General features: G+C 41.7%; 1 protein-coding gene across 1 annotated transcript in view; it reads left to right on the top strand.

Moving 5' to 3' along the window:
* Positions 1–1,785: 1,785 nt before the first annotated feature.
* The window catches only part of LOC133608516 (transient receptor potential cation channel subfamily M member 1-like), a 38,999-nt gene continuing 26,445 nt past the window's right edge, over positions 1,786–14,339 (top strand). Inside the window, exons 1-8 of the mRNA XM_061963788.2 lie at positions 1,786–1,927; positions 7,357–7,433; positions 7,542–7,740; positions 8,780–8,993; positions 9,080–9,204; positions 9,270–9,441; positions 11,683–11,857; positions 11,920–12,043. Of these exons, the coding sequence (XP_061819772.2) occupies positions 1,844–1,927; positions 7,357–7,433; positions 7,542–7,740; positions 8,780–8,993; positions 9,080–9,204; positions 9,270–9,441; positions 11,683–11,857; positions 11,920–12,043 (1,170 nt within the window). The 5' untranslated portion in view covers positions 1,786–1,843. The remainder of the gene's footprint in view (positions 1,928–7,356; positions 7,434–7,541; positions 7,741–8,779; positions 8,994–9,079; positions 9,205–9,269; positions 9,442–11,682; positions 11,858–11,919; positions 12,044–14,339) is intronic.

Below are 14,339 nucleotides of genomic sequence, written 5' to 3'. Positions count from 1 at the left end.
ATAATAGCAAGTATACTATCAGTAGGGATGGGTACCAAATAGAGATGTCCGATAATGGCTTTTTTGCCGATATCCGATATTCCGATATTGTCCAACTCTTAATTACCGATTCCGATATCAACCGATACTGATATATACAGTCGTGGAATGAACACATTATTATGACTAATTTTGTTGTGATGCCCCGCTGGATGCATTAAACAATGTAACAAAGTTTATTATTGAAGTCACAAAGTGCTTTTTTTTTTTTTAACATGCCTCAAAACAGCAGCTTGGAATTTGGGACATGCTCTCCCTAAGAGAGCATGAGGAGGTTGAGGTGGGCGGGGTTGAGGGGTGTATATTGTAGCGTCCCGGAATAGTTAGTGCTGCAAGGGGTTCTGGGTATTTGTTCTGTTGTGTTACGGTGCGGATGTTCTCCCGAAATGTGTTTGTCATTCTTGTTTGGTGTGGGTTCACAGTGTGGCGCATATTTGTAACAGTGTTAAAGTTGTTTATACGGCCACCCTCAGTGTGACCTGTATGGCTGTTGACCAAGTTAGCCTTGCATTCACTTGTGTGTGTGAAAAGCCGTAGATATTATGTGATTGGGCCGGCACGCAAAGGCAGTGCCTTTAAGGTTTATTGGCGCTCTGTACTTCTCCCTACGTCCGTGTACACAGCGGCGTATTAAAAAGTCATACATTTAACTTTTTGAAACCGATACCGATAATTTCCGATATTACATTTTAAAGCATTTATCGGCCGATAATATCGGCAGCCCGATATTATCGGACATCTCTAGTTTCATACAATTCTTTTAATTTGGACGGTACCACGTAAGATATGTTTTAATTGCTGAAAGGGGGTTTATTGAATGTCAAATGCGCCAAAAAATAGACCGTTTTGTACACTGTTGAGGGGTTTTGTACACTGTTGAGGGGTTTTGTACACTGTTGAGGGGATTCAATGCGAAGTAGTGTGCAAGTGTGTTTCTGAGCAGTATCTCCAGCCGGTGACATCAATTACGGTATTTTTGAGAGGTGAAGTGGGACTAAGTAGGACATCACTGAAGGCCTAGGTGAGAAACGCCACTGGATTTTTAGTGCATATGGCCCATCCCATCCATTTTCTACCGCTTGTCCCTTTTGGGGTTGCAGGGGAGGTGCTGGAGCCTATCTCAGCTGCATTCGGGCAGAAGGCGGGGTACACCCTGGACAAGTCGCCACCTCATCGCAGGGCCAACACAGATAGACAGACAACATTCACACCCACATTCACACACTAGGACCAATTTAGTGTTGCCAATCAATTTATCCCCAGGTGCATGTCTTTGGAAGTGGGAGGAAGCCGGAGTACCCATGCAGAAAGATCCCGAACCCAGGATTGAACTCAGGACTACTCAGGACCCTCCAAATTGTGAGGCACATGCACTAACCCCTGTTCCACCGGGCTGCCCATCCCTATTGCAAATAATCATTTACTCTTGTACTCTACTCATCAATCATTACAATCACTGATTATTTGACTAATAACTGTGCCATTGTGCATCACGTCATGTGGACTGTGAACAGGAAGTCCATCATGGTGGAACTCACGCGGACGCTGTGCCGGCCGGCCTTATGGGGGCAGAGTGGTCCTGAAGTAGATTCGCCTCCAATCACCATTTATTAAATCTCCATCCATTAAAGAGGACCGGCCGCCGTGCGCTAATCCCGATTACAAAGAGGTGCGCTGCAGAGTGGCGTCCTTTCAGTCACAGGCGCCTGGATGAGGAGAGCGACGACGGCCTGGACTGTGGAGTGGGAGCAGGGATGCCATAAAAATGCGAGGATGAAGGTGGAGGACAGCTGAGCGTCTCGCGATGGACGGCAGAGGGAGGAGAGGAACCAACGGCTCCTTCAAGCGCTCGTCCATCAAGCGCAGCGCCTCGTCCGGATCTCAGAGGGTGAGTGATTGTCTCCTAGAGATGTCCGATAATGGCTTTTTTACCGATATCCGATATTGTCCAACTCTTAATTACCGATACCGATATCAACCGATACCGATGTATACAGTCGTGGAATTATAACACATTATTATGCCTAATTTTGTTGTGATGCCCCCGCTGGATGCATTAAACAATGTAACAAGGTTTTCCAAAATAAATCAACTCAAGTTATGGAAAAAAATGCCAACATGGCACTGCCATATTTATTATTGAAGTCACAAAGTGCATTATTTCTTTTAACATGCCTCAAAACAGCGGCTTGGAATTTGGGAGCATGAGGAGGTTGAGGTGGACGGGGTATATTGTCGCGTCCCGGAAGAGTTAGTGCTGCAAGGGTTTCTGGGTATTTGTTCTGTTGTGTTTATGTTGTGTTACGGTGCGGATGTTCTCCCGAAATGTGTTTGTCATTCTTGTTTGGTGTGGGTTCACAGTGTGGCGCATATTGGCAACAGTGTTAAAGTTGTTTATACGGCCACCCTCAGTGTGACCTGTATGGCTGTTGACCAAGTATGCAGTGCATTCACTTGTGTGTGTGAAAAGCTGTAGATATTATGTGATTGGGCCGGCACGCAAAGGAAGTGCCTTTTGAGGTTTATTGGCGCTCTGTACTTTTCCCTTCGTCCGTGTACACAGCGGCGTTTTAAAAAGTCATAAATTGTACTTTTTGAAACCGATAACGATAATTATGAAACCGATACCGATAATTTCCGATATTACATTTTAAAGCATTTATAGGCCGATAATATCGGCAATCCGATATTATCGGACATCTCTAGTGTCTACCATACCATACCAACTTTATTTATGAAGCCCTTTAAAAACACAGTTGAAGAGCAAAGGGCTGTACACCACAAATAAATACAGGCAAAGGACAGACTAAAAAAATAACATTTAAAACAGAGGTAAAACACACATTGAAAAAGCAAATAATCTTAAGAACAATTTGTTAGATAACTAGGGTGTAACTAGTTCAGGGATGTCCAAAAAAAGCAGAATTTCATTGATTTCCGAAAAGTTTCCCTCACGCTCAAATACAAATATTAGATATTGACCTGACCTTCGGGACGTGTCCATCAGGATTAATGAAAGGGTGCTTGTGGACATCGGAGGAAAGGTTTTGCTCGGTGACTAACAAGCCAACTCGAAACGACATCATCGTCGTCTTATTGCACAGCAGCGGCCTCTACTGGCACACGTGGGAACCTAAAGGTGCACGCCTGAGAGAAGGGTACACTACTCTAAAGTTGCGCCCACAAGGGTGACGACGCCAATGGAAGATGTCAGGTTCAAACACTGATGACCTCTATTAAACAAGAAAAGAAGCAAATAATTAAACAGAGACAGAATTCAATTTGGGTCAATTTGAGGAGAGTACCCTTGTACAGTGTTTCAACACGCTCTGCCAAAAGATTGCACACCTCCTTTTATTTGGACCTTCCCTGACCACATGGCCACAGCTGTTTCTAAGGGACGAGGGTCGTAAACAGTTCACAGGAAAGGTCGGTTCAAAAAAGAGGTCGTAAAAGAGTTCAAAAAGAGGTTCGTAAAACAGTTGAAAGAAAGGTCGTCTGGAAATTGGGCAGATCCTGCCTTCTCTCCGCTTTGTAGTCCTTGGGTTAAAACAATATCTTTCTGTTGATTACAATCCATGAAAGAAAACAGAAACCCCTTCATGTTGCCTTCCATCCTACACAGTGGAGTTTTACGAGCCTTCTTGGTAGGTTCAAAGACAGCTTTTGTCTTCTTGCCAGGAACTCATTTCAACACAAAGTTTTTGTGATAACTTAGATAAAATTATTCTAACAGAGGTGAACTGTGTTTTAAAGTTAAAGTTAAAGCACCAATGATTGTCACACACACACTAGGTGTGGTGAAATGTGTCCTCTGCATTTGACCCATCCCCTTGTTCACCCCCTGGGAGGAGAGGGGAGCAGTGAGCAGCAGCGGTGGCCACGCCCGGAAATCATTTTCGGTGATTCAACCCCCAATTCCAACCCTTGATGCTGAGTGCCAAGCAGGGAGGTAATGGGTCCCATTTTTATAGTGTTTGGTATGACTCGGCCGGGGTTTGAACTCACGACCTACCGATCTCAGGGCGGACACTCTAACCACTAGGCCACTGAGTAGGTTTGTGCTGTTAAAAACATTTGTGCTATTATGATGTAGATGTTATTAACATTTGATCAATCACACAAAGACCCCCTTCCGCTCCACTTTGTCCAAATGCCTCCAAACTTGTCCCTAAAAGTTTGTGCTACAATTAGGCTGTTTTTTTTGCTGTTTGTGCTGGTTTTAACGTTTTACATTTTATTATTTACACACAGCACCAACCGTCTTGTCCAAATGTCTCCAAACTACATTTAGGCTGGTTTGTGTTTTTTTTTCAAAAAGTGCTAGTATGGTTGGAAGGATTTAGACAAGGTGGTTGGGGCTGTGTGTAAATAATAAAATGTTAACTGTAAAACCAAAATAGCACAAATGTTTTAGAAAGTACAAACGAGCAGAAACTTTGCACAAATGCGGCACAAACTACTTTTGGAGACATTTGGACGAGGTAGAGCGGACAGGAGGGAAATAATAAAATGTTAATAATATTTAAAAAAATTATAATAATAGCACAAATGGTGACGTCACTGGTCAGAAAATTTAATTGAATTAAAAATTACTTAAAAACGTTAAAAACGAAACAAAAAAACAGCACAAACAAATGGCAGTGTCATTTTAATATTTACAACGACAAGGGAGGCCACCCTCACAGGTCGTACGCCACAGCTGAGCTAAAGCGAGCTTACATGTGAGTAAGTTCTTTGTGCAGATTAAGCCGTATAGTCAACTCCGCCAGGGAACATGTGTCCTCCGAATGAGAGGGCAAGAGCGCTAGACAACGAGCTAAAAGCCCGAGCTTTCAACTTTACGTTCAACGCAAGCTCTTAAGGTGTCAGGGAGGGAAGTTTACCAACATACACTGGCACACCCGCACGAGTTGACCTCTGTCACAAGAGTTCAGTGGACACACACACACACACACACACACACACACACACGCACACACACACACACTTCTCCTTTGTATAATACTTGTAATACAACTACTGGACATACATGCAGTATACTGTATATACTGTCTCTAACAGCCACAGTATATGCAGTATCTTCATATACTGTGTACATCATACTGGTCTGTCTCTCTGTCTTTGTGCATACCGTGCGTGTGTGTGTGTGTGTGCACGTGTGTGTGTCAGAAGGTGAGGATGTCAGGTTGATGTCGTGATGAACACAATGTAAACGACGCGCAAGTGACGTGCACGGTAATCTTCCATCATGCAGAGTGGAATGTGACAGTGTGTGTGTGTGTGTGTGTGTGTGTGTAAACACAATGAGACATTATCAGTGATTTAAAAGCTGAGCAGGATTATTTTTTTATGATTATTGTGTAAGAGGATTGTAACCATCAAGAAATGAAAGCTTCACTCTTCCACTAATTAGTCGGATTCATTCACACACACACACACACACACACGTACACACACACACACACGTACACAAGCGCGCGCACACGCGTTACGCACTCTTATGCACACACACACACACACACACACACACACACACACACAGGTCTTGTGACATCACAAAGATAATTCAAGATATTTTCATTCCTTTTTAAAGATGATGGATTTCACTGTTTGGACCATGTTGCCATGGCAGCCAAGTGTACATTGTAAGAAATAGACTTAAATAAGGGTGCACACATTTTTGAAAATCCATTTGAAAAAAGTGAAATAACATTTTATATATATATACAGTATATATATATATATATATATATATATATATATATATATATATATATACATACAATAGGTCAGGAAAAAACACAGAGGCTATTTCATCCATACAAGCCTGTTTCGCAGGTTTCCCTGCTCTTCAGGGGATTTTACATCGTGTGTATTATATTTTATATAAAATCCCCTGAAGAGCAGGGAAACCTGTGAAACAGGCTTGTAGGGATGAAATAGCCTCTGTGTTTTTCCTGACCTAACGTATATTCCACTCTACCCCGGTATTGAGCACTGTATAACGGATAAACCACAGAAACCTTGACTATATATACACAGTACATACATATATATATAGGCCCTGCGATGAGGTGACGACTTGTCCAGGGTGTACACCGCCTTCCGCCCGATTGTAGCTGAGATAGGCTCCAGCGCGCCCCGCGACCCCGAAGGGATTAAGCGGTAGAAAATGGATGGATGGATGGATATATATATATATTTATATATATATGTGTGTATATATATATACAGTATATATATATATATATTTTTTTTAATAAGAGTACATTTTTCTAAAGACATTTTTAGGCCATCTCCATGCAACCAGCTTGTCTAACAAGTAACCTGTTTTGAACAATGTTCAATATATTTATTGTACCAAATAATACATTGCAAGAATCAGTTTGAATCGAGAATAATGCTGAATCGAGATTTGATTCCGAATCGAATCGTCACCCCTGGAATCAGAATCGGATCGAATCATTACTTGCTCAAAGATTTCCAACCCCAGTCTTAAATCATGCATTTCTATATTGGTACAGTGTATACTGTACTACTGCCCTTATTACAGTGAGTCACATTATAAAAATCCCTTCCAGTGTACCAGGACATGTTTGCATGACTGGCATCAAAGATTGGCTACATTATCTGTATTCCAGAAACAAATATTGTGTAATTAATTTCAATTTATCACACACTAATCTGCTGCGGCACAGTCGTTGGGAATCACTTGACAGTAGTTTACCATTGATGCTTTTTCAGTGGGATCTTTCAGATCAGAACAATTCAATCAATGGGAATATGTGGTAAAATGATGCATATTATCATTATTATTATTAATATTATTATTAAGGGACAAGCGGTAGGAAATGCATGAATGGATAGATGGATATTATTATTATTATTGTTGTTGTTATTATTGTTATTATCAATGTTATTATTATTGTTGTTGAGGATTATTATTTTCGTTATTATTATTATTGTTGAGTATTATCAATATTATTATTATTATTTTTATCATTATTAGAATTGTTATTATGATTATTGTTATTATTATAATTGTTATTACTATTATGATTATGTTGTATTATTTTTATAATAATTATTTATTAGTAGTAGTAGTAGTATTATTACAATTATCATTATTACTATTATAGTTATAATAATTGTTATTATTATTATTATTATTAGCAGAGGTGGTGCTATAACCCCCACAACAGACCGCCACGCCCAAATAAGGTCAAGAATGTATGAGCAAGCATGATAGTGAATATTATTATGTGTTGCACGCCACAACAACAACAACAACAACATGTAAACCGTGTGTTTCAGCTTCAGAGAGCCTGGATCGAGAAAACCTTCCAGAAGAGAGAATGCATCCAGATCATTCCGGGGAAAGACGCCAGCAGGTGAGCAACTTTTCCTCTCTCCTTCCACAAAGCTTCTAAATAACAACGTAAACAATGGAAAAAATTATTGCCGTGGAAACGCATCATCTCTGGCCCCGCCTCCTGCAGATGCGGCTGTGGTCAGTTGGTGGCGCAGCACACGGCCGTGCCAGCAGGGGGCCGCGAGGAAGAGGACGCGCCCCCGCTGGTTCTGCTGGAGGTCCAGGCCACAGAGCGCTGGACGCCCCTCAAACACACCCGGGCCACGCCCACTGACGCCTACGGCGTCATTGAGTTCCAGGAAGGAGGTCACGTCAACAAGGCCATGGTACACACACAAACACACATTCAGTAATTGCGTCAGACCACAGAACACTTTTCCACTTTGCATCAGTCCATCTTAGATGAGCTGGGCCCAGCGAATTTGGCGGCGTTTCTGGGTGTTGTTGATAAATAGCTTTCACCCTGCATAGTAGACTTTTAACTTGCACTTACAGATGTAGCAAAAAACTGTAGTTACTGACAGTGGTTTCCTGAAGTGTTCCTGAGCACATGTGGTGATATCCTTTACACGCCGATGTCGCTTTTTGACGCAGTACCGCCTGAGGGATCGAAGGTTCGTAATATCATCGCTTACGTGCAGTGATTTCTCCAGATTCTCTGAACCGTTTGATGATATTACGGTCCCTTAATTCCTTGCAATAGCTCGTTTACACATTTGTTGACAAAGTGGTGACCCTCGCCCCGTCCTTGTTTGTGAATGACTGAGCATTTCATGGAAGCTGCTTTTATACCCAATCATGGCACCCACCTGTTCCCAATTAGCCTGTTCACCTGTGGGATGTTCCAAATAAGTGTTTGATGAGCATTCCTCAACTTTCTCAGTCTTTTTTGCCACTTGTCCCAGCTTTTTTTAAACATGCTGCAGGCATCAAATTCCAAATGAGTTAATATTTGCAAAAAATAACATTTTCCAGTTCGAACTTTAAGTATCTTGTCTTTGCAGTCTATTCAATTGAATATAAGTTGAAAAGGATTTTTTATTTACCATTTAGACAACGTGCCAACTTCACTGGTTTTGGGGTTTGTAAAAGAGAACTGTAAAATATCGATCTTGTCACACTTGTATTGATCCGATACGGATACCACCCGTGGCATCAATATGAACACTTAAAGTAACGGAGCCAAGGTCAACCTCACTCCCTGACGACCTCAAGAGCAGTGGCTCGGTAGGTAACGCGCTTGCCTCTCATGCGGACGACCCAGGTTTGAGTCGGCAGGGACAGAACCCGACACACAAACGTAAATTGACATTTTGATCTCGCTCCGCCCACTCCTTACTGACCACGCCCCTCTGCGCCCCGCAGTACATCCGCGTGTCGTACGACTCCAAGGCGGACTCCTTGCTGCACCTGATGGTGAAAGACTGGCAGCTGGAGCTTCCCACGCTGCTCATCTCGGTCCACGGCGGCCTCCAGAACTTTGAGCTGCCCCCCAAGCTGCGTCAGGTGTTTGGGCGGGGCCTCATTAAAGCCGCCGTCACCACGGGGGCGTGGATCTTCACCGGCGGCGTCAGTACCGGTACTGGACCCTCAGGGCGGACGTAGAAGTCCACATCGGTCGGCTACGTCTAAGTGTTCTGACCGCTTCTTTTGCTGCGTTTTCAGGCGTGATCCGCCACGTCGGCGACGCTTTGAAAGACCACTCGTCCAAGTCCCGCGGTAAAGTGTGCGCCATCGGCATCGCCCCGTGGGGCATCATCGAGAACAAGGAGGACCTCATCGGGAGAGACGTAAGGCGGGACGGAAACCTGGGTTCATTCTCACAGGTGACTTTCTTTTGCTCCGCCCACTTCAGGTGTCCCGGCCCTATCAGACCATGGCCAACCCCCTCAGCAAGCTGTCAGTCGTGAACAGTAGCCACTCCCACTTCATCCTGGCCGACAACGGCACCAGCGGAAAGTACGGCGCCGAGGTCCGACTGCGCCGCCAGCTGGAGAAACACATCGCCCTGCAGAAGATCAACACGCGTGAGTCATGTGACCGGCAGTCCGTGGTCAGCGAACATGTGACCGTCGGGCTTCCTTTTGTCATCCTACGACTTGAAGTCACATGCCAGGCGGGTAGGAATGGGTACTGTTCACATATGAACCGATACGGCACCAATTCCGGAATTGATACCGGTACTTAACCTCTAAAGCAGTGGTCCCCAACCACCGGACCGATTGGGACCGGGCCGCACAAGAAATTAAAAAAATAAAAATAATAATAATTATTTTTTTTAAATCAACATAAAAAACACAATATATACATTATATATCAATATAGATCAATACAGTCTGCAGGGATACAGTCAGTAAGCACACATGATTGTATTTGTTTATGACAAAAAAACAAAAAAACATAACCTATATTTATATATATATATATATATATATATATATATATATATATATGTATGTGTGGGGAAAAAAATCACAAGACTATTTCATCTCTACAGGCCTGTTTCATGAGGGGGGGGGGTACCCTCAATCGTCAGGAGATTTTTTTTTTTCCGTTTTTTATTAACTTCATGTGAGTGATTATGATTGACCACACCTGTTTAGTTCTCTGAGCCCATTTAAATAGGGCTCATGTGATGCAGTCATTAGACGCGGTTACAAACGCGACAATGGGAAAGTCAAAAGGAAATGTCGGAGGCAGATATTTTCATATATCCGTATTTAAGTGTTACTTCTTTATTTTCATAATCATATTACAAAACAGCTAGTGTTTTTCTTCCAATTGTGGTTTTTTGGTTGTCTGCAAATACTGTGTGCTAACCTTGAATATGGAATGTAAGGAGGAGAGATAATCCTTCTCCTTATCTCTTCTTGTGTCCAGCTGCGGAGGACAATGGGCATGTGTTTGGGCTGGAAAGACAAGACAGCGAGGGTGGAAGGGAGAGAGACTTTATAGAATAGAAGGTTTCCATATTTTAGATCAGACCATCTTAGCTGCGCGATTGAATGTTCTATGCTGGACTGGTCTCATTATATTTACAAAGCTTTGCAAATATATTACAAAATACCTATTCTGTCTCTGGTGGTTCTTCTACTCAGCTTTAAGTGTCGTAAAGAGCTTGGGAGCGGCCAGAAACTTGAATTCCCTGGGAGGAACAACTGGTCCAAACGCAACAGAACTCAGCACAGATCTGGAAAAAAACTAATCATTGACTTGAACAAGTCAGGAAAGTCACTAAGAGACATTTCAAAGCAGCTTAAGGTCCCAAGAGCAACTGTGCAGACAATTGTTTGCAAGTATAAAGTGCATGGCACAGTTTTGTCACTGCCACGAGCAGGAAGAAAACGCAAGCTATCACCTACTGCTGAGAGAAAATTGGTCAGGATGATAAAGAGTCAACCGAGAACCACCAAAAAGCGCATTTTTGGAAAAGTGGAGCCTTACTTTATGTGCGTTGAGGGGTGTTTTTTTGAGTCAATTACTTTGTTGGCATTGGAAATGGCAACATTACCTAGAAGTAGTTTGGCTGAGTCCACTCTCAGTGCTGCTGGAGTGCACTGCATAAAAAGACTCGATTCTAGGGGAAAATACTAAAAATGTATGAAATAATCTGTCCATGCAGCTGCATCTTTTTTTACTTGATAAGACATCCTAAATCAAGATTTGTATATCTCGTAATTAGCAGGACTTTTAAAATAGAAAATAGTATTTTATTTTGAAAACAAGCATTATTTGGGGTCATTGTCCTGTTGGAACACCCAACTGCGCCCAAGACCCAACCTCCGGGCTGATGATTTCAGGTTGTCCTGAAGAATTTGGAGGTAATCCTCCTTTTTCATTGTCCCATTTACTCTCTGTAAAGCACCAGTTACATCGGCAGCAAAACAGGCCCAGAGAATAATACTACCACCACCATGCTTGACGATAGTTGTGGTGTTCCTGGGATTAAAGGCCTCACCTTTTCTCCTCCAAACATATTGCTGGGTATTGTGGCCAAACAGCTCAATTTTTGTGTCATCTGACCACATAACTTTCCTCCAGAAGGTCTTATCTTTGTCCATGTGATGTCAGATACAGTGTGATACCATGTGATACCATGGTACTGTTGGATTTTACGTGAATAGGTGCCTGATAGGACCATCGAGATTCTGTTGGTGCCAAAAAAAAAAGTACTGGATTAGGTACCCATCCCTACAGCAATCACGTACACCTCAGAGGAAGAAACTTGGCTTGGTGCGTTTGACCCATGTGGGCTTAATGTGCCGCAGGTCTGGGTCAGGGCGTCCCGGTGGTGTGTCTGATCCTGGAGGGCGGTCCCAACGTGATCTCCATCGTGTTAGAGAGCCTGAAGGAGGAGCCCCCCGTCCCCGTGGTGGTGTGCGACGGCAGCGGCCGGGCCTCCGACATCATTTCCTTCGCCCACAGATACTGCGAAGAGGACGGGTAAGTGGTGGGCCGCTCCTGAGGGTCTTCTGACGGCGTCATTGACGTGACGTGACCCGCAGCATGGTGAGCGAGGGCGTGAAGGAGCAGCTGCTGGTGACCATCCAGAAGACCTTCAACTACGGCCGCAGTCAGGCGCAGCAGATCTTCCTCATGGTGATGGAGTGCATGAAGAAGAAAGCTCTGGTAGGACGTCATGTGACGCTCAGCAATAAATCCCAGCCCATCTGTGTCCCTTGAACGCATCATCACTCCCCCATAGGCAGATAATACATGCAGCACGTGACCTACGACCTGCTCCTAATGGACTCTTGTGTAACCTTTATCTAACAATGAGGAAATGAGGTCAGGAGACTGCACGTTATGACTGATTTGTTCAAGTTGTTTTACTTATTTTCACTGTACTCCTTTTAAGTTGATGCAGATTTTGCTTCCGAGTGCCTTGAATTGTCCCCCGCTTCCTTAAGTAACTTGCTTTTTTGGCGTTTTCAGGTGACCATTTATGTAGACATGTTTTTGCATTTCAGCCGGCTTCTGCTTCAGCAGCGCCATTTTGTGTTTCAGAAATGGGATTTATGGCTCTTTGATGGGAGGCGGATCCTGAAAAGCTGTTCTTTTCAAAGAGCCGTTCAAAAGACTGGCTCGTTACTGTAGTTTAAACTGTTTTTTTTTGTTTGTTTTTTACAAGGAAACAATCAATGCTTGCAGTTATGGATCAGATCTTTATATTTTTATTTTATATTATTATTTTTGAAATATATATTATCATATTTTTTACAGAAAAATTATACGTTTTGAAATTTGCACAAATATTACTCTATTGGTGGGATTTATTTTGAAATACTGGCTATAATGAATTTTTTTTTTGGTGGTGCCATTTATTATTTTGAATTTTCTCTCACCAAAAAAAAATTTCTAGCACAAGACAATATTAAGAATACGGAATAAATACTAATAATACTAAGAAAGACAAAAATGTATGAATTTTTCTAAAAAGTATAAATAACACTATAGTAAAAAATAAGATATAATATAAATGTGAATACAAAATTGTACAGTACTACTCTGCCTGGTGTTTGTGTGTGGGCACTTGAACTAAGTTACATATCAGAACCATGAACCAAAAAAGTTAATAAAAAATAAATAAATAAATAAAACAATTGGAAATAATATAATTTTAAAAGTGAATCCAAATGCTGCTACATTTCTTTTGACTGTAACTAAATTTCTAGTCAGTGAATCTCAAACCTTTTTGACCAAGTAACACCTCAGATAAAACTCTCTATGAACCACCACAATGACCAGCATTAAAATACAGTAGCGTAGTAGGCCTAAGTATTAATTAAAAACAAGGCAGAGGTTTTATTTAACAAGTATGTTTAATACTTTTGTCCAATGCAACATTACACACCATATGAACCGTAACAATGTGTTTGAATATAGGAAAATTAAATACTGTACTTTAAACACGGGAGCCTTCGGCGTACTGCGAGATGGAGCCTGCATACCACAGTCTAAGAATCACTGTTCTAGTCCATTAGCCAGTTGGGTGCTGCTGCATCTGCATGTGCATAATAAATTGACTGCGAAACGAACGGCTCACAAGTGCGAATCGGTTCTCTTAAAAGAGTCGTTCAAAAGAGTCAGTTTGTTCACGAACGTCACACCTCTATTGTGTGTTTTGATGGTGAACTTGACCACAGGTGTGGTGTTCTCGCAACAATGTCGTGATATAAGGTTTTTTGTTTTTTTTGTGAGTAAAGTTCTCTTTTTGTAAAGAAAGCAAACCGTAGCTTCTCACGCTTGTCAGCCATGTTTTATGTTTACAAATGTAAACACTGGATCGTTTTAAGGTCGCATACTCATCAATAGTACCATCAACGACAACAGACACACATACGATGGAACCTCGATTTACCAACCACTCTTTTTGGGAACTTTTCAATTTATGGATTATTAGTTCGAGCCAAATGTGCCTCGCGGAAGGAGATTTTTACAACAAAGTTCTACAGCATCGTGTTATATCAGATTATAGGTGGGTTTTTTTTACCCTTTGCATTTATATTTTGCTGTGTTTGTTGCATTTTTGTTGCGTTTCGCTTGATTGGAAAATATGTCGATCGAGAGGGGGTGTGAGGTTCATATGTTGTCAATATTCAGTGTTTTATCGTTCATAGTTAATGTTGTAAATCCCACATTCTTTATTTTTATGTACATTCTGTGCGTCTCATTCAGGAAAACATTTTTTAATTCCATTCCGTTTTTTAAGGTGGTCTGTCATAACGTTTTTAGCATTCAATCAGACATTATTGTGAGGTTTTGTATTAGTGTTCCTAAAAATAGGACCCGAGCACAAATACTGTACAGCAGATTTTCACAGTTTGCATATTCATATATATATATATATATACTGTATATGTATATACATATATATATATATATATATATATATATATATATATATATATATATATATATATAT

Source organism: Nerophis lumbriciformis, linkage group LG06, assembly GCF_033978685.3.
Source record: "Nerophis lumbriciformis linkage group LG06, RoL_Nlum_v2.1, whole genome shotgun sequence".
In the NCBI taxonomy this organism is placed as follows: Eukaryota; Metazoa; Chordata; class Actinopteri; order Syngnathiformes; family Syngnathidae; genus Nerophis; species Nerophis lumbriciformis.
Note: the sequence above shows the minus strand (reverse complement) of the source record. Positions and strands in the feature narration are given on the sequence as shown.